Source organism: Haliaeetus albicilla, chromosome 1 (genome assembly GCF_947461875.1).
Source record: "Haliaeetus albicilla chromosome 1, bHalAlb1.1, whole genome shotgun sequence".
In the NCBI taxonomy this organism is placed as follows: Eukaryota; Metazoa; Chordata; class Aves; order Accipitriformes; family Accipitridae; genus Haliaeetus; species Haliaeetus albicilla.
Window position 1 is genome coordinate 48,471,750 of NC_091483.1, and position 18,787 is coordinate 48,490,536.

General features: G+C 36.8%; 1 protein-coding gene across 1 annotated transcript in view; it reads left to right on the top strand.

The window, feature by feature from the left end:
* The window catches only part of TRAPPC11 (trafficking protein particle complex subunit 11), a 29,404-nt gene extending 10,948 nt beyond the window's left edge, over positions 1-18,456 (top strand). Inside the window, 22 exon segments of the mRNA XM_069787847.1 lie at positions 136-167; positions 170-276; positions 1,111-1,204; positions 2,576-2,655; positions 2,749-2,827; positions 2,913-2,967; positions 4,366-4,511; positions 5,585-5,646; positions 5,749-5,881; positions 6,514-6,644; positions 7,164-7,319; positions 7,840-8,027; positions 8,702-8,850; positions 10,366-10,487; positions 11,147-11,266; positions 11,626-11,691; positions 11,793-11,949; positions 13,563-13,671; positions 14,401-14,492; positions 15,392-15,525; positions 15,910-16,077; positions 17,484-18,456. Coding sequence (XP_069643948.1) covers positions 136-167; positions 170-276; positions 1,111-1,204; positions 2,576-2,655; positions 2,749-2,827; positions 2,913-2,967; positions 4,366-4,511; positions 5,585-5,646; positions 5,749-5,881; positions 6,514-6,644; positions 7,164-7,319; positions 7,840-8,027; positions 8,702-8,850; positions 10,366-10,487; positions 11,147-11,266; positions 11,626-11,691; positions 11,793-11,949; positions 13,563-13,671; positions 14,401-14,492; positions 15,392-15,525; positions 15,910-16,077; positions 17,484-17,528 — 2,425 coding nt within the window. The 3' untranslated portion in view covers positions 17,529-18,456.
* The last annotated feature ends 331 nt before the right edge of the window (positions 18,457-18,787 follow it).

Sequence of the window (18,787 nt, forward strand, 5' to 3'; positions counted from 1 at the left end):
ACTTAGATGCAAAAGTTCAGAGAAGTATCAACTGTCTTAAGACTAACCAGAACTTTTAATTGAGGTGTATCTTTCAGTTCAAATTGCTGTTCTGTATGTAATCTTGGTTATGAATTTTTTTTTAATAGGTTTCAGGCTTTTTGGTGACTTGTTTGATGAAGCAATTAAGCTGGACTGACAGCAATTCAAACTCAGAATCCAGGTTTCTATTACCAGCAGGCAGCATACTACGCACAGGAACGGAAACAACTAGCAAGTATGCTTTGTAACCATGATGTAAGTTGGGAGGGGAGAAAGTGCTTTGCAAGTAACCAGGTAGTAAATTAGCCAATGTTTTAGTCTAAAATGGTAGCGGAATATCTGTAATATGTGTAAATGAAATCCAAGGAAAGGATATGTGCTTTTCTCATGCTTACTAACATACAAGTATTGTTATGTATAGGAAAAGTACTCCAGAACAGGTGTGTCAGTGTTTATTTTATTACAAATAATTCTCACATGTTTTTAAAATACTTTCTACATCTCTGGATACTTGAAAACTTACTGTTTTGTTTTCCCAGTATATTTCTCTATACATGCATGTATCTGGTCACTTACAGAGAAACAAGAGCATTAGTATTAGAGTGGGGGGGGGGGGGGGGGGGGGGGGGATGGTTATTGTTGCTTTGGGTTTTTTTGACACTTGCCTGGCAGAAAGGGTTGCATGGAAAATTGATCTCTGCAATTCATTAAACATACATGCTAATTATGTGTAGCTACTCTCCAACTGACATGTCCTGATTATTTAAAAATAACTTTGTTCTGTTGGTGCTATTTATTTGTTGTTCTTGGATTATCTTGTTAGAAACTAGTTTTAAAAAGGATTACCCAGTTATTCTTTAACAGTATTGAGACAAAATGAAGGTGAATGAAGTAGGATGTCAGACTGAATCAGAAGTACTTAAATGTTTGGGTTCCTGAAGTACTATTTTTATACAGGTGGCCAGAAGGTTACATGCTTTAAAGCAAATTTCTTCTTTTATGTGCATATGTATTGGAGCATCAAATCACTTTTAATGCTTTAAAATGAAACATGAACCCTTTTTTTATTACTAATTTGCTGATTTACAGTCCTCTATGATATATCCCAACCCGGATCCCCTGGAAACACAAACTGGAGTGCTTGACTTCTATGGGCAAAGACCCGTGCGACAGGGAATATTAAGTACGTTTCTGTGTCTTGTATCTTGTAGAGTTCAGACGAACTTTAGCTGCTGATCTGCCAGCTGACTTAGTGGGCATCAGCATGTAATCCCTTTTCCACTGAGACAGATGCAGGGCTGGGACCTCACTCTCTTGTTAGTTGGTGGAATGATGTGAACAGATGTCAGTTGGAAATACAGGAAGTGTGTTTGATCGCTATAACAAATAGAAAAAGAAACCTCAGGTTTACGCAGGATCCAGTCTTCAGCAAAGTTGCATAGGCCATACTGAAGCTCTGCTGCTTTGTTTCTATTGCTGCCTAAGCTACTTGTAATCAGTGTGCAGCAGAATGCTTAACTGCAGTGAAATGCACTCCTGGGAAGAGAAGTTGGAGAACTGGATACAGCAAAAGTAATGATGTCCCTGAATGTGATTGTTATAACTCCATCCTGCCATCCATACTGTATCTTGTCAACTGTAAATGGGAACTCATGACTTTTTTTTTTTTTTTTTTTTCCCCCCTGAAAAAGCTTTTTGGATTTCAAAATGGATTGAGAGGATGCAATGGCTAGATTTTAGTCTAAGAAAGGAATTTGTGAGTTCTCCTATTAAGGAGGATGTTTTCTCAGAAATTCTGACTTTCTGTACAGCTTTCAGCTATATATGAATACATGTGCAGTTCTGAGATATTAATTGTTGGCTGTGGTTTTACTTCCCTTTCTCCCTCTCCTCTCTAATATTCTTTATTCTCTGCATATACTTTAGGCTTTGCCACTTTATTCCTGCTCTCTTTAAAAGATTTTTTTCATTTACTGTAAACACAGTACAGTCTAACCTCTTTTATCTTCAAGTGCTACTGTTTTAAAATTAGTTAGAGTCTACTGCCAAGGTTAAACAGTTTAAGATGAAGAGAAACTTCACCTGTTAATATATTCAGGTTTTTTGGTTCCTGCAAGAGTTTTAGTCTTCTAAAGCCCTATACAGTTCTTCATATGTTGGCGTTCTCTACTGCTAGAGAAACATAAGCTTGAATCTTTACTTGAGATCAAATAGGAAAAGGGCTACAAATTTATCTTAACATATGCGCTTTAAATGTTAATAGATGCAGTCTAAAGACTAGGTCTTCTTACTGTAGTTTGCTATTTTTGGGTAGCTTCAGATGCCCCCTTTTTTTTTTTTTTAAAAAAAAAAAAAAAGAAGTTAATATATTTGTTCTAGAGTTTCCCTTCTAGAACACAGAGGATGGATGAGTTCTTAAAGCAATGCATCTGTCTCCTAGGCAAAAGAATGTTTAAGAGTTTGAGCTTGCATTGCATGTAGCTCACCACATAAATAGTTCCCTTTGGGTCTGGACAAAATTCCAATTTCATGGATTTTTCATTGTCTTATGCAGGCTTTGATCTTTCTGATCCTGAAAAGGAGAAGATGGGGATTTTATCCCTACAGTTGAAAGAGAAAAATGTCCTTCACTCGGTAAGTTTTATTCTACAAAAAAAAAAGTCTGTTTTCTAATATTATCCTAATGTTTGCATATATAATGATATCAGTAATGGTTTTATCTGTTAGGAGCTAATAATCACTTTGTTGAGTAATGCTGTCGCGCAGTTCAAGAAATACAAATGTCCAAGAATGAAAAGTCATTTGAGTGAGTATAGATAATCAGATGCATTTTTTTAAAATTAATTTTGCAAAGACTTTTGGTATTGATCTGGAACTTTTTTTTTAATCAGTGGTTCAAATGGGAGAAGAATATTACTACGCTAAAGATTATGCCAAAGCTTTGAAGTGAGTACCATCCATCATTGCTTCTTTCACACAACTATTCTTCTCACTAAGACCTAAGTCTTATCGCTATGGAATAATGTTGGAAGCTCATCTAAGATGCTCCTTGTACCTGGATTTGATTGAAGCACGGCTTTGGAGTCTATGAACTCCACTTATATTAAAGAAGGCAAAACAGATGTGATGAGTCAGAGTAGAAAAACTTCCTGCTGTAAGCTGTTGTGGAGATTTGCCTTATTGGACAATTATTATTTATTTCTAGCTACTGAGTGCTGTCTCTCTCCCAGAAATGATTTCTGAAACTTGTCTGCTACTGCAATGAGAATGTAGTTACATTTAATTACAGACTTTGTAGTTACAAAATTAAAAAAATATTGAAATGTAGCTGAATTTAATTTTTGTTTATATACCAGAGAATTAGCAAAAGGAATTCTTTTTATTGATGTAGCTTAGTGCTGAGGTACAGCTACTGTCTTTTCTGAAGGATGTGTCTTATGTTTAGTTTCTTAACTTTGTATTTTTAAGGGGAAACAGGTCATGTTAAGTAGGAGTCTCACAATGTTTTCGTTAACTAGGTTTCAAAGATCACATGTTGTAAAGGGAGTATGTTTGAGGTAGGAGAGATGTGTTCACTGTTGTGACTAGCTGGCTGGAAGCTACATGGAGGAGAAGGTAGGCTAGGATAAGCAGATCAATTTGCATCAAGCCTAATTTCTATACAAACAAGCATTTCCTATTTATGTTTAGGTAGATTTATCTGAAGTAGACAAACTCTTGTCTTGAACAGTTGAACAGAGTTAAAAAATTTCACTTCTCTGCTTTGTTAGTAATAGCAAACATTGCTGAGTATTAAAATCATATTAAGGTGTGCAGTTTTGCCTGATAAAGATTGGTGCATGTGTTGTTTGTAGATCTTTGAAACCCTTGAAGGAAGCAGAGGATAGGAGGTAGGAGGGAAAAGAAACATCTCAGCTTACGGAACATTAAAATTCTTCAGTTTGGAAGGGGACTTTATAGTGTGGGTTTTGGTTTGGTTTTCTTAAAACTTACCGCATACTCAATAGTAAAGCGTATTTTCAATGCAGTGCTGGATTAAGACTCTTCTGTCCAGTTGCTCTTTTGCTAGTTCTTTATGTGAAGACAGATGAGTGTTCCTGTTGTTCTTTTGTGAAGATTGTTCTAGCCTGAAATAGAAAATTCATGGAATAAATGTGTTTCTTTACAATAATTTCATGCTGTTTTCAATAAATCATTGCCATGTGTAAACAGTAGACTTGACTTTAATCTAGCATTTATATTAGTGAAGATTACTTTTGTATTAATGATACCAAATAAATGTGAGCTTCTAAAAAAATATTGGTGTGTCTAACTTGTTTTTCTCTCATTTTTGCTGTGTTGCAGGCTTTTGGATTATGTTATGTGTGAATATCGCAGCGAAGGATGGTGTACTCTTCTCACTTCCATATTGACGACAGCTCTCAAATGTTCCTATCTGATGGCCCAGCTGAAAGATTATATAACGTACTCTTTAGAGCTACTGGGTAGAGGTATTCTTAAGAAATATACTCAGCCTATATAGAAAAATTAAAGTACATGTATTTGGAAGTCTGATGCTTCATTGTCAGACACAGTGCTTACAGTACTTCAAATGATTTAACTACAAAAGAACTGTATACCTGTGCTGAATTTTTACTACTTTCTCTCATATGCTGGAATTTGAATTTTCTTGCTCTTCTATTATAAAATTCACTGCATTCAAATAGACTGTGTCAGGATATCTGAGGCACAGAGCTTTATTTGAGACTGTTCAAATAATGTAACAGAAACTTCCTGAGCTTTGGGATGGGGAACTAACTGTAGTATAGCTAGCACCATTTTTCTGGACTTTAAAATCCCAAATGTGCTTCTCTCAGGCTTTTTACTAGAACTCTGCAGATGAAATATGCATGTGGCATGTTTTAGGGAAAAAATGTGACATAGGGTGGCTGCACAGTAATAATGCAAGCATTCTGCTTTGTATAATGTCTGTTACCTGATGTTGCAGAAATAATCCTTTTGTGCCCTAAATTGCTAACTAATACCACTATTAGGGTAGGTGTGGTAAAAATGGGTTTGCATCTTCTGTTAGCTAGCCAGGCTACTCTGCTTTGTATTAAAGAATAGCCAACAAGACAAACCCACCTTTCCTCATTTTCAAGAGAAGAGTGCTTATTTTAAGTAGTACTTTTTTCTTCCTGTCTAGTTGTTGTTTCTAATATTATCCGAGCTTGCCTCTTTGCATGCTTCAGACTTTTCTACTGTTCCTTCTGTTTTTAAACATAAATAACAAGAAGGTTTAGGCATTATTCTCTTGGGGTTTTCCTCCAATAACTTATGAAATGCTTGTCTAACCAAATAATATTTTACTTGTTTTCTCTTACTTCCACTGGGACCACTTAAAATGAGGGAAGTTCTAAAAACTGAATGAATCCATTACTGGTAGATGGATGCTAGATTTTGCCCCCCCCTCCCCCCTGCAATGTGTTTTTTGAAAGGTGCAATCTAAAGGAAAGATTTATTCTTAAGTTAAAAAAACCAGTAAGTTCTGTCTTGTAATCTCTGTTTTTGTTCTGTTTGCTAGCATCTACTCTTAAAGAAGATCAGAAATCTCGAATAGAAAAAAATCTGATAAAAGTTCTAATGGTAAGTGGTAAAATTCCTGTTACCCTTTTAAATAATCTTGAGAGTGGTCAATGTTTGGTAACCTCCTTTTATTCTTATTTGTAATCTTCTTTCTGGATACAGAATGAAAGCCCTGATCCTGAACCTGAGTGTGACACTGCTGCTGTGAAAGCATCACAAAAACTGTGGGCTGACCGTGTTTCCTTGGCAGGCAGTAATGTTTTTACAATAGAAGTCCAAGATTTTATACCGTTTGGTAAGTAAGAAAGCAAATGTACACCAGATTATAAAATTTGGTGTATTTATATCTTGAAAATAACTAATTAGGAGAAAATATAAAGTGTGTGTTAAAGGCAGCAACACTGAAACTCTTGTTTCAGCACTGCTCTGTTCTTCATCTAAATCAGTAAGATAAGAAATCATGAGGAAGCCAGTGACCTCTTATCCCTGGTATGGATTACTAAAGAATAATTCCTTGCTTTTTGAAAGATTTCTGCCACTCTGGTGTGCTTAGAAGTAGGATTCTGAGGAAAGGGCAGAATGTGTGCAAAGTAATACTCCCCATAAAAAGGGGGCATGAGTGAGCATTACCTACGAAAGAAGTGTATCTAAGTACACAGGTTTATGGTTTTTTTCTGCTGAACATCTGCCTCTCCTCTGCAAAGGTTTTGGCCAAGTGCTGAAAAGTGGCTTTCTGTGACAGTGTTAGTAGCCAAACTTGTCCCACTTACATACAAATCAAAGTTTTAAGAGTATACACAGAACAATCCTTACAGCAATTATTTCAAGAGTGTACTTCTGGAATTTAATGTTGTAGTTTGATGTGTTTAACACCTACTACTTCTTGTTTCTTTTCTTTTTCCTTTTTTTTTTTTTTTTTTATTTCAGTACAGTGCAAAGCAAAATTTCTTGCTCCTAGTTTTCATGTTGATGTTCCTGTGCAGTTTGATGTATACTTGAGAGCTGATTGTCCTCATCCTATCAGGTTTTCTAAGCTCTGCATCAGTTTCAATAATCAGGTAACTATGTTCTATCTATCTCTAACCTAGTGGTAGAATCTTATCTTAAGAATGGAATAATATCTACTAGTGTTTTTAAACACACAAAAAATTCAAAAGTTCTTTTCCAAAAATTATGTTAATACTTAAGTTGGAAAGGTGTTTTTTCTTTTTGCATTGTCTGTCACTTTTGACAAGTATATTGATACTGTGATAAAACTCCCAAATGCAGTTTGATTAGTTCATCTATCATATCTTTGCTTTTCTATGAAGCTCTCTAAAGTTTCAGAAGGATCGCTTTAATGTCTTATTTTTCCTGATGTTCTTGCATGAAGCTATGTTAATATAATGGATATCTTGTGTCAAAGAATTGCATTGTAGTTACTCGCTAAGTCTAACTTCAGTAATGTGAAAAGTAGCAAGAACCCATCTAGTTTGATCCCCGTAACACAGAGCCTTAATCTTTGCTATGCTACTATTACTCTCTAAAGATGTCTTAAGTTTGGGTTTATCAACTTTTTCCCCACTCCTCCATTGTAGGATTACAACCAATACTGTGTGGTAGAAGAAGCCTATCAAAAAAGTGATATTCTAGAACAGTCATCACAAGGAACAATGTGCTTAGTTCCTGGCAAAACAAGAAAGTTCACTTTCAAATTTGTTGCAAAAACTGAAGATGTAGGAAAGAAGATTGAGGTTTGTCAATTTGTTTTACACCTTTCTTACTGATGCTTACAAAAACCTCAAAACTACAAAGCTGCCTGTAATCTGGCACCAGTTACTAATGTCACTGCAGTTCCAAATATTTGAATTCTTGAAACTAAGTACCAAAAATGACAGTAAAATTTTATTGACAATGCCAAACCAAAAAACTGTAGCACAAAAACTTAACTACCGCTTCAAGGGGTTTTTGTGGTGGTTTTTTTAGTATGTGCAATACCTTAAAAAAAAAAAGAAAGGGGGGGGGGGTGATATAGCACTATGGGAGGGTAGGAAACTACAAAATACTACACTCCACAGCACGGAGATGGTTTTCCCACCACTGTTTCATTAAATGAAATCCTGGGGTGGTGAGGTGTATGCAGTCTGCAAAGCTGCCAGAAGCGTTTTGGTATACACAGCTTTATTGTGCCTGCTTATGTCAGAAAACTATATTCTTACAGTAGGTGATCTGAAGACAAAGTTATCAGTATGTGTTTAAATTTGTATCTCTCAGATCACCTCTGTGGATTTGATCCTGGGAAGTGAATCTGGCCGATGTGTGATTCTGAACTGGCGTGGAGGAGGTGGAGATGCTGCCTCATCTCAAGAGGCACTGCAGGCAGCACGTTCTTTCAGGCGAAGACCTAAGCTTCCAGATAATGAAGTGCACTGGGACAGTTTGACTATTCAGGCAAGCACTATGTGAGTAAAGACTTGAAAATACATATAATGTATCATTGTGAGTCTCCTGCGAAGTCCTGATCTCTCTGCCTGAAAGAAGACAGACTTATTGGGACTTTAAGCTTTTTAATATGTTTTTGCTTAACTGGGGATAAGATAGTACCTATCTTAATTCTTTAGGCCTTTTGAGGCTCCACATAGCTAGAAGTACGGAAAAAGCTTATACTGATCTTAGAGCGTACCAAGTATGCTTTAGTTCTTCCCTTCACCTAACTTTGCTAGGCAGACTTTTCCCAGATTTTTGTGTAGGCTAGGAGGTGTTATTGTTCTCTTACAAAAGCTGTCACACAAAGAAAGAATTCCTAAGAAACTGTTTTGGAAAATAATTATTAATAAATAGGCTAACACTAATTTAGATGTATTCAGAATAATTAAATGCAATTGCTGTTAGTGGGGGTGCTTTTTTCTTTCCTGGCAGAACATCTGAACCATTAATGCTTGTTACTGGGGTTCCAAACTGTTTTTATAGAGTTGTTCCCATCATGTTGCTTTTCAGGAATCTCGCATCTCCTATTTGGATAGGCTACCAGTTGTCAAAATTCTCTTAAACAATAGACTGTTTTAATCTTGTTTAAACTAGTCTTAAAAACTTGTTATTTAAGAAACATAGAATAACCGAGTCTTTTCTCTTAAAGGATTATTTCTAGAGTGCCAAACATTTCTGTTCAGCTCCGTCATGAACCTCCTGCCCTGACTAATGAAATGTATTGTTTGATTGTGACAGTCCAGTCACATGAGGACACAGTGGCCAAAGATGTTAAGCTTACAGCAGGTTTAAAGCCAGGTATTATTTTATTTTAATCCTGCAGTCTCCTAACTGACTCCTTGTTCTCGATGTAATGCAGAGAAATGTAGTAAATGGCTCTCCTGCGGTAATTAAAAGCCAAACCAAAGTAAAGGTTGGGAATGATGAGATACTAGTGGTAAGAACAAGAGCTAACCAGACTCATTCAGTTATGGTTATCTTAACCGCTGCTTGTCAGTGGTGTTTACATGGCTATTTTCGAAAGATAAGTCTTTGAAAGAAAACATGGAAGCTTTTGTATTCCTTCCTAACCTTTTATTAAATTTGGTCATAACTTTTTTTTTTTCCCCTAAGAGATAGATCTTTTTCTTGCTGAGATGAAAGCATTAGACAGTGCTAGATAAATGTTTGCTAAGTATAGTCTTTGTGGGTTTTTTCCCACATCCACCTTTTTTTTTTTCCCTGCCTTGGACAATGGGGTTTGGGTTTTAAACCACTTGAAATTTGGGGAGCAGTGGAGAACTGAGACAGCATTCCTTCAAATGAAAAGGAAAAAATGCAAGTATTGTGTGTCTAAGTCCTAGTTAGCTGTATGTAGTTATTGCTGACAGTTTTCAATATGTAAAGTCCAAATGTTATACTTGGTACACCTATTTGTAGAAATCATCCTAAAAGGCAAAAGTATTTTTCAGCCACTAGCATATAGGGTGCAATATGTGCTGTGTGCTCTGAAATAGAACCACATTCCCTATACAGTTATATGGTTCATTAAAGTCAATGGAGTGTTCTTTAAACTTATTTAATTGGATGTTTGGGCTTGGTTCCTAAAGCAGTGTTTAACAGTTGGTCTTGACACCCCCACCCCCCCACTTGATCTTGACTCTTAACACATGATACGTAAGGTCAGTGTGGGCTTGCTAACTGCATTAAAAGAAGAATTGAAATTTGACATCTCATTTATAGGAAAAGTGATATATTTTCCACAGTTGCAAGCCTTTGGCAAGACATGGCTTGTTTTGCTTTGAAAATTATCCCACATGAATGCAGTAATGCCATTATTCTAGTCAACCTCTGACTGAAGAATGGTGTCATTTAACATCTATACACATATGTATTTTCAACACAGATTTGGAAGAACAGTTTTAAAAATATGTAAAATCATTAAGCCATGCTCTTGAAAACAGAAGAATCACAGAACAGTGAAATTCCTTTTTACTTCATAAAAGTACCAAGAAAAACTTGGATCACATAATCATGTTGTGTTTTGTATATAGTAGGGAACATCTAGATATGACTTCTGATTTTTGAATTATGTTTTTTCCTGGCCTAAATAGATGAAACAAAAACCTTGCAGGGTGTGAATCCTCCAACTTAGAAAACTTTGTTGTCAAATCTACCCTCTGCTGGTACTTTTGAAAGACTCCTCAACCAAATGAACAATGTTAATTTTGCATGCATTGCTGTTTGAGATGAATATCTTATTATTTTTAGTTATTGCTTTCATGCTTCAGTGATGTAAGCCTGTGTGGATATGAAGACTGTTTTTAATCCTAGGGCAAGATGCCAACCTGACTCAGAAAACTCAGGTGACTCTTCATGGAACAGATGCATGTGATGAGTCCTTTCCTGCTCTGCTTCCTGATATCCCAGTAGGAGACTTGCAACCAGGGGGAAAGGTGAAGGCTTAAAACCTTATTTCTATATCACACTTAAGAAAATGGGGATCAACTAATAAAAGACTCTTATAGAAGGACCTATGTTTACTTTCAGATACCTGAACTGATAAATGAAATACTTATGGCATATTTTACCTATTGTTTACTTGTAGTTTAGTATTTCTTTAGCTAGATCCCCTTTTGGACTAAATTTGGGAATAAGGTATATTCTGGGATTGATGATACAGCTGGGAGATAAATAAAATAAGGAGGCTAATCTCAACTGCTAATTAAACACACTGTCTAATGGACAGTACATAATAGTCAGCAAGTGTGACTCAACGTGGTAGAGGATCAAATATGCAGATGTTGCACCAAACCAAAATTGTGACTACTAGATTAGAAGTTGGGTATATCATATATTACACAGTAACGGTTCTTGTACTGTTAAGTAAGAGGCAAGCATCAGTAGCGAAGCCACTGGAGCTGTGCTACTCTGATTAAAATAATTTACTGTGTGATTAAGATCATGCATTGTAGGGGATTCTTTATGGTCAAAAGAATACCCATTCTACTATTGCCCTCTTGGACCAAGATGATTAACAAGTTTTGGACAGCTCTAGGCCTAATTAATGTAATTTAGGTATAGTTTGGCTCATACTGTCTCCTTTATTTTGCAGCTGGAAAAACCAATATACATTCGTTGTGGAACAGTCGGTGCAAGAATGTTTCTGGTTTACGTTTCTTACTTAATCGACACTATCGTTGAGGGGAAAGAAATCCTCTGCAAGTGTCACCGGGTAGGATGTAAAGATGCACCGATTGCTGGAGATACATTCATGAAATGCAAGAAGTATTTTCAATGTAAAAGCTGTAATTCCAAGTCTCTTAGAGGCCTTTCTAGTAGACAGAAAAAATGCTAAATCAGCAGTAAGGTAGCCCAATTTAGGGTGAGCAGTTTCATAAGTATAATTGGAAGAAAAGTTTTCTATATTTATTCTTAAATATCTTGAAGATACATTCTGCCCTGGGGAGGACTTGGTTAAAGTGATGATTAAAAGTAACTTTACATTAGTAATCTTTGACATCAATAGCCAAGTCTGAAACTGAATATAACTTTTTCCCCCTCCTCTTCCCACCCCTTTCTTTGCCTATACAGGATGAAACTGTAACCATAGAAACAGTATTTCCTTTTGATGTTGCTGTCAAATTTGTCTCCACAAAGGTATGTGTTTGAAAAGTTGTTGGTATTTTGGAATTGCACCACTTCCAATGGTTGCACCCTGTTTAGTTAGAGATAGCCACATCTTGTGTCTGTCTTGACAGTTGGAGCACTTGGACAGAGTATTTGCAGATATACCATTTTTACTGATGACAGACATCCTGAGTGCCTCTCCTTGGCCTCTCACTATTGTAACCACCCAACTACAGCTGTCACCTTCCATGACCCCAGTAGATCAACTGGAATCTTATGTGGAGAATGGTAAGTTTTCTTAGATTATGCTATCAGGAGGATACTTTTTGCGTAAGTTGGGAGTAAGAAAGGGGGGTGTCTTAAACAGCATTTGCTTATCAAACTCTAAATAGAAGAAAGCTGGTTAATACTATAGTTCCTTGCCAGAACACAACTTAGCAGTATGCTTCAAGATGTAGTTCTGCTTCACTGGATCAAGTAAATAGACTTGAATGATAGATGGTAACCAAAATTCTAAATATAACGGATGTAAGGGAAAGCACCTGAAAGTACTTCTGATATGCAACTTCTTAGACATCCATATGAAAAGATAAGATACTCAATAATTCCAGTGTTTATGGACTACATATGCTTTCTGGAATGCAAACACTTTACCATGTGATAGAGACAGCATCCAAAGCCTAAAGTGATCCATGTCCATGATTGCAGTCATGAAACCGAAAAATGTGAAGCTGGACAGGGTAGGCTATAAAGAACACTTAGAAGTAAGCATCCTTTTTTATAATAACACAACTTAATTATTAATTACTTAATGTTACAAAATTACCTTACAGATCTCAACCTTTTAAGAGTTCAGTATGTTAGCTTTAAAGTCAAATAAGTGGAGTACTTGGCAGTAGAGCTGATCCAAAATTTTCCAACAAAACATTGTCTTTGCATTTGCTGAGTCAGAGATGTGAAAATGTGTGTATTCTGTCAAAACTTGAAATAAAATGAGGCAGTCTGGATTGCTGCCTGATTGTGGGGCAGCTGTCCACCCATGTAATCAAGGACTTGCAAGACTCTAGTACCTCTGTAGGTTCAAGAGTTACCTGGCAAAACCCAATTATTTCCCAGGTCCTTTAGTCTCCAAACTATGAGAGTTCATCTTTAGCTCTGGCACCTTTTGCTTCATGGCTTCTGGCTGATGCTCATAAAGAGCTAACTGCCAGAAGATATGAACCCCCTCAGATACCAGCTATTCAGCTGTCCACCTTTTGGGTGATTTCAGCCCCCCCCTCCCGTAAGACTTGGTTAATTGTTATTTTGAATGACTGAAACACCTATTTTCTTAGTACTGTTTTTTTTTTAATTCACTTTCTAAGTGAAAAGGTACTTTTTTCTCTAGCTCATGCAAGGGGCGGGGGGGGGGGGGGGGGGAGAAAAAAGTGAAAACTCAAAGCCAGTAGATTTTTCTTGGGTTCCCTCTCTTGCCCACCTCTCATCTATTTGGGTGGGAGAGGAGAAATGTCTGTGTTCATTTTCATTTTAAAACCTGAGAGGCATCTTATGCTGATGTCTTGGAATTTGCTGTGGGAGAAGTATAGAATCTGAATTGGCATAATTTTGCCTTTTTTTGTGCATGAACTCTAAATTTGCAATGATTTGTTCTGTGGGTACATGAAAGATCTCATAATGCTGTTCAGAAAGTAAAATGTTGTATATTTATATATGTCACCCTTTTATATATTGGGATACTTCACAATCTTCATTGAATTTATATATTATGTAGGTATAGTTTGCAAAGCACTTCAAAGGCCTTTGTGGCTGAACACATGTGTTTGTGTCATATTGGATTTTTAGACTTAGTGGCTTCTGCAGTAATGATTATGCTTTGATTTTAAACAAAATCTTGCTGATAGTTGTTTTACAGACAGGTGAGAGTGCCAGTGAGTGCTTTTGCCTTCAATGTCCTCCAGTTACTAATGCTAGTGGAGTGGCAACTGGATGTTACATCATTTCCTGGAAGAGGCAAGTATCTCGTGGCCTGAGTGGGGAGACAAATAAGTTGGCTTGTTTTTAGGGATGATGGTGAATTGGTTGGGTTTGGGGCGGGGGGGGGAGCAGTGGTTTTTTGGCTTTTTTGGGTTTGGATCTTCCTGTAAGCAAGCACTGTCTATACTTTGGACCTTACTAATTACCACTTAGCTTCTTAGACTTTTGAATAAATACATATTTCACTTAAGAGAAAAATGTTATGTGGTTATTTTAACATTTTGTAAAGCTTTCTTCCTTGTAAGATCTTGGATCAATTACAGAGCTGTTTTGTCACCTTCCACTCCCTGTTTTCTCCAGTCATGAAATACTTCACTTGAGAAGCCAAGTCAAAGGAATAGTTTTGTGATAGTAGAAACAAACAAACTTTTTTAATGGGGAAAACTGTTTTCCCACCCTAGATTGTGGGTTTATACATTCACTCAGTTTTCAAAGACAAATGTTGAGGTATATCTTTCTTTTAGTTCACTTTTATTTAGTTTTAGAGCTGTTTAGTGTTCTTACTTGCCTTTTGCTATTTTATCCCCATGCTATGGCGCTTTTTTTTTTTCTCACTTCAAACAATCCAATCTAAGGATTTGGGTTTTTTCTTTCCACCACTATAATTTCAGTTCAGTCACATATAGGTGGTGATCTTTTTGTGTACTCACTTGATACTTTGTTGTATAACTTTCAGCATGGTCTGTGTTTGACTTTTTCCTGCAGAAGTTCACCTGTGGAAAGCGTACCTGTAGTTAGTACAGTCATCACTCTACCACATGTGATTGTAGAGAGCATTCCCCTCCATGTTAATGCAGGTAATACTAATTTGGCAACGTATATGTCCCAGTTAGAATTTTTTAGGTCTGCAAAAGCTTTACAGCATCCAGAGCTTGCCTTTACTGTAGCAAAAGACAAAAAATGGGTGCTGGATATTATGGAGCTAGTGAAAGAAACTGTATCGTTGCTTAGACTGTCTCAAGCCTTGCCCTTCTCTCCCCTCATCAATTCAAGGGAAGAGCTGGAAGATAGTTACATGAATGCATTCTCTTAAAAGCTGTCAATGGATTGACCTGTTATGTGGCAGCACAGAGGCCAGAGTTACCTCTGCTGATGCTACCTTCCCAGTAGGTTTCTCTAGATGCCTATGGCAAGCATTGTTCCATCCACCCACGCTCTGGCTGCATCCCAGGAAAGAAATAGCCTGGAGAATTGGACCTGCTTGCGGGCAGGTGAACTGTTTCTCTTCTAGCACTTCGCCTGCACAAAGAGCAAAGGGGGAGTGGAGAGCTCACTGAACACACAGAATTACTATGCTTTCCTTAGTTCGGTTTCATTTGTACTGAGATTCTTCCACCATCCTTTCCTGTTACATTTTGAAAGAGCTTCCTGACAGTATCTGGTAAAGTTTTGGTAAGCTGAAAATACCCAGCAGCAACCAAAGTGACTTCCTAGTTAGCATTCCTAGACAGCATTAGCAGTTGGGAGTTCTGTAACTAGATGTTGAAGGACTGTTACTGAAAAGTTGTAATGAAGTTGTGTTCTGTTCTTTAATCTTTTTTTCTGAAAAATCTTGTCAGAAATACTTTGGATGCCTCGTTATTGTATATATTTTTTCTTCTTCAAACTTTTCACTGCTCTTTCATAGACTTATTTTTTATGTATGGAACTTTTAAAATGTATTTTGTATTTGAGATTACTTGCTTTCTTTCCAAAGATCTGCCATCATTTGGTCGAGTCCGAGAATCCCTACCTGTCAGATATCATCTGCAAAATAAGACCGACTTAGTCCAGGATGTGGAGGTGTCAGTAGAACCCAGTGATGCCTTCATGTTCTCTGGCCTTAAACAGGTACAAAATTGTCACATCTATTGATCCTGCTGGCTTATCTGGTAGTGAAGAATACATTGATTAGACTTACACTGATGTGCAGAGAGGACAAGCTCATTGTTTTTTAGATGTTTAAAGTATGGTAAATTCTGTCTGGAAGACTGCATGGATGCAGATTCCATGTAAAGAAGGCTAAATGGAAGCCTGACTAGGAGCCGTTTGTCATGTTGTTTATGGGTGACGTGGTGTTTCAGTATATAAGTAATAGTTTAACTAGAATAGGACAGTAGTTGCATTCTTTCCAACTTCAGAAAGTAAACAGTGTATAAATAGAAAGTAAACAGAGGACTGCTTCTGGTCACAGAACTTATCTATGTATGTGGCTTTTTTCTTTTCTTTTTTAAGATCCGATTAAGAATCCTTCCTGGCACACAGCAGGAAATGTTATATAACTTCTATCCTCTGATGGCTGGATATCAGCAGTTACCATCTCTTCATGTTAACTTGCTGCGATTCCCAAACTTCACTAATCAGTTGCTCAGACGATTCATACCGACACACATTTTTGTAAAGGTAAGACTGTGAGAAGTGCCTTATGTTTAAAGGCTCCCCATGGGGCTGCTCAGTTTTTGGGGACTGCCATCTCAGCAGACTAAAATGGCCAGCTTGTAACAGAGTTACTTGCCTTAAAAAGTCTTGGGTTATGCATTGGTGTTGGCAATCAAAATCCTTAAGAAATCTGTTCAAGTGCAACATTTATTTGGTTACAATTAGATGAACTCGCTGAATGTGCTTAGCCTGTCCCTGTTATTCCATGTCTTACTCTGTAAAATGAGTTTTAAAGTTGTCTGTATTATGAGTACAATGGCATAGGCTAAGTGTAATGAAATACTTTTAATACCATAATTTGTAGCACTGCTGAAAAAAAAAAAGTGTTTGAGCAACCCATATGACTAGGTTCAGAAACACTGTAGCATCCCACACCTCCCTAAAAAACTTCTAAAAACACATCCTCTCAGTGAATCACTCAGTCTAGATTATTTTTTTTTCTTAAGCGGTATGACTGAAGACAATTCAATCATGTCATGAAAAATAGATCACAGGTTTGACTTTTTAAGAATCATTTAAATCCAATTGCCCAAAACAATGCTTTCTCGTTCCACTGATGCTGTCTCCAGAATATTGTATTCACTTTTTAGTCAGACTCCTAGCAAGCAAGCAGCCTGAAGAGTTTGTTTAAATGACTTGAGATGGACTTGTTCAGACATCTGTAATCCGGTTTCCAGGAAACAGGCCTGGCATTCTTTCAATTTTGTTTTAGCCAAAAGAGATAGGCAGAATTTACTTTTTACATATGCTGTCAATCAGCGGCTCTTCTAGATTGGTTGTCAAGATGTCCTTCTAAGCCAGTACAAAAGGCTTTTTTCCTCAAAATTATGGTGGTCTCAATGGTCCTGTGGATTCTCTCAGGCTTCAGAATTATGCTTGCTTTTGATTCGGAGTTGTCAGGACCTCAGAAAACCTTATTGTAAAGATGCCTTTTCTTCTTTAAAACTTCCTCCTTGCTCTCTCCTATATCTAGTGATTCTACTTAAAATTCCTTTGTGAAACTGTCAGTTTCCTTCCTGTTTTATGCATTGATAATTATCAGCTTTTTATACTGCATAACTCTGATCAGCCACGCCTTGTGCTGTTGTCCACATGTGTTTAGAGATGCTCTTGGCATTTAACAGAGGCAGTTAAGGAGCTGAGGCCTCTACCAAGTACTCACTGGGACAAACTGAAATTTCAGTTCCATGTCCTCTGTGTTTGTGCTATGATTGGAAACTATTAGAAATAAGGATGGGCTTAATGCCTCACTTGTGTACTAGAGCTGCATTGACCAACACAATGTATTGCAAAGTGAGTTTCATAACAGCCTTAGTCTTCTGTGTAGTTTTTTTTTTTTCCTTTAATTCTCCATCTTTATTTTGTTAAAGCCTCAAGGTCGTCAAGCAGATGATAACTCGATTGCAGCTGCGTAACTTCAAGACCTGTACCCTGCACTTAAAGGAAATGGGATGTTGCACAGGATATATAAAGCTCACTTTGGAAACATGGCTTTGTTCAAACCATAAGAATTAAATTTTATTTTAAAATTACAACTCTTAGCAGAACTAATGTTTTAAAAAACCCTAGTCTTTCATAGACTTTCTTTAAGGAATAAACATATGGGGAAAACTTGGTGCTTTATTTAACAGGAACGTTCTTTTGAAATTAACTTTGAATGTCAAACTCTTAAAAGTATTATAAAGGCATATTAAATGTCTTGAGTATCTAAGTGAAGAAATGCTAATTGATTTGACCAAAACCAAAAGACATTTTCATAACTAACAGTAAGTTGAAATGCAAAGTTTGTGCTTGGAGATTTACAACATTGAAAATTGATCATCCTTCACAGAAGTTTGTTCTGTGCCACTTGTGTTGAGGGCAGAACAGGGTGTGCAGTAGCACAGTAAACTACAATTGGTTACATTGTACTGCTGGAATCGACCAGCTTACTCGTTCTTTAAAACCATAAATCTGAAAGGCATTATGTCTTCTGGGTAAGCCATACAGCTGAATTTGAGGTCAGCAACAGCTAGTCTAATGAACACAGAGAGAGATTAATTTGTAACAGCTGGACTATCCAACCTGAAGCTGATATGGTTTTGGGTTATTTTTACACACACAGCTTCCAGATCAAAGATATGTCTTGGTAGTATCCTGCTGTGTGAATTTAAAAAATGGACATCCTACTGTTGTACAGCTCTGGATGAACTGGTGTTTAAAATACAGTAAATCATGTATATAAAAAAATGCATTGTGAAAACTTCGGTTGTTTAACTTTCTAAATAATTACATTTTGATTGCTTGGGAAATACCTTATTTATTGTCAAAGTGAAGTTCTAATAAACAGCTTGTAACAGAGTACTTCTGAAACTGTGTCCTTAATTGCATTGTTTTCACAGCTGTTGTTTCATAACTTTGGTCTGTCTTGTGGGCTGATACATTCATTTATGGCACTGAAGTCCAAAATAACAGCTGTAATACTTGGAGGAAAGCATTAGAGAAGCATGTAAACATTCCTTACCAGTGAAAGGACTGTAGGCTAATTGGCAGTCCTGAAGAAATATGTGTGAGAACATACAGCTTTTCCATGGAGTGCAGATGAGGTTTTTTTCAGTGTATAGAGGAGGAAAAGACGATAACTGACAAACCTTGCTAGGAAGAACAAATGAAACCTTCCTTATTCTTTGCTTAA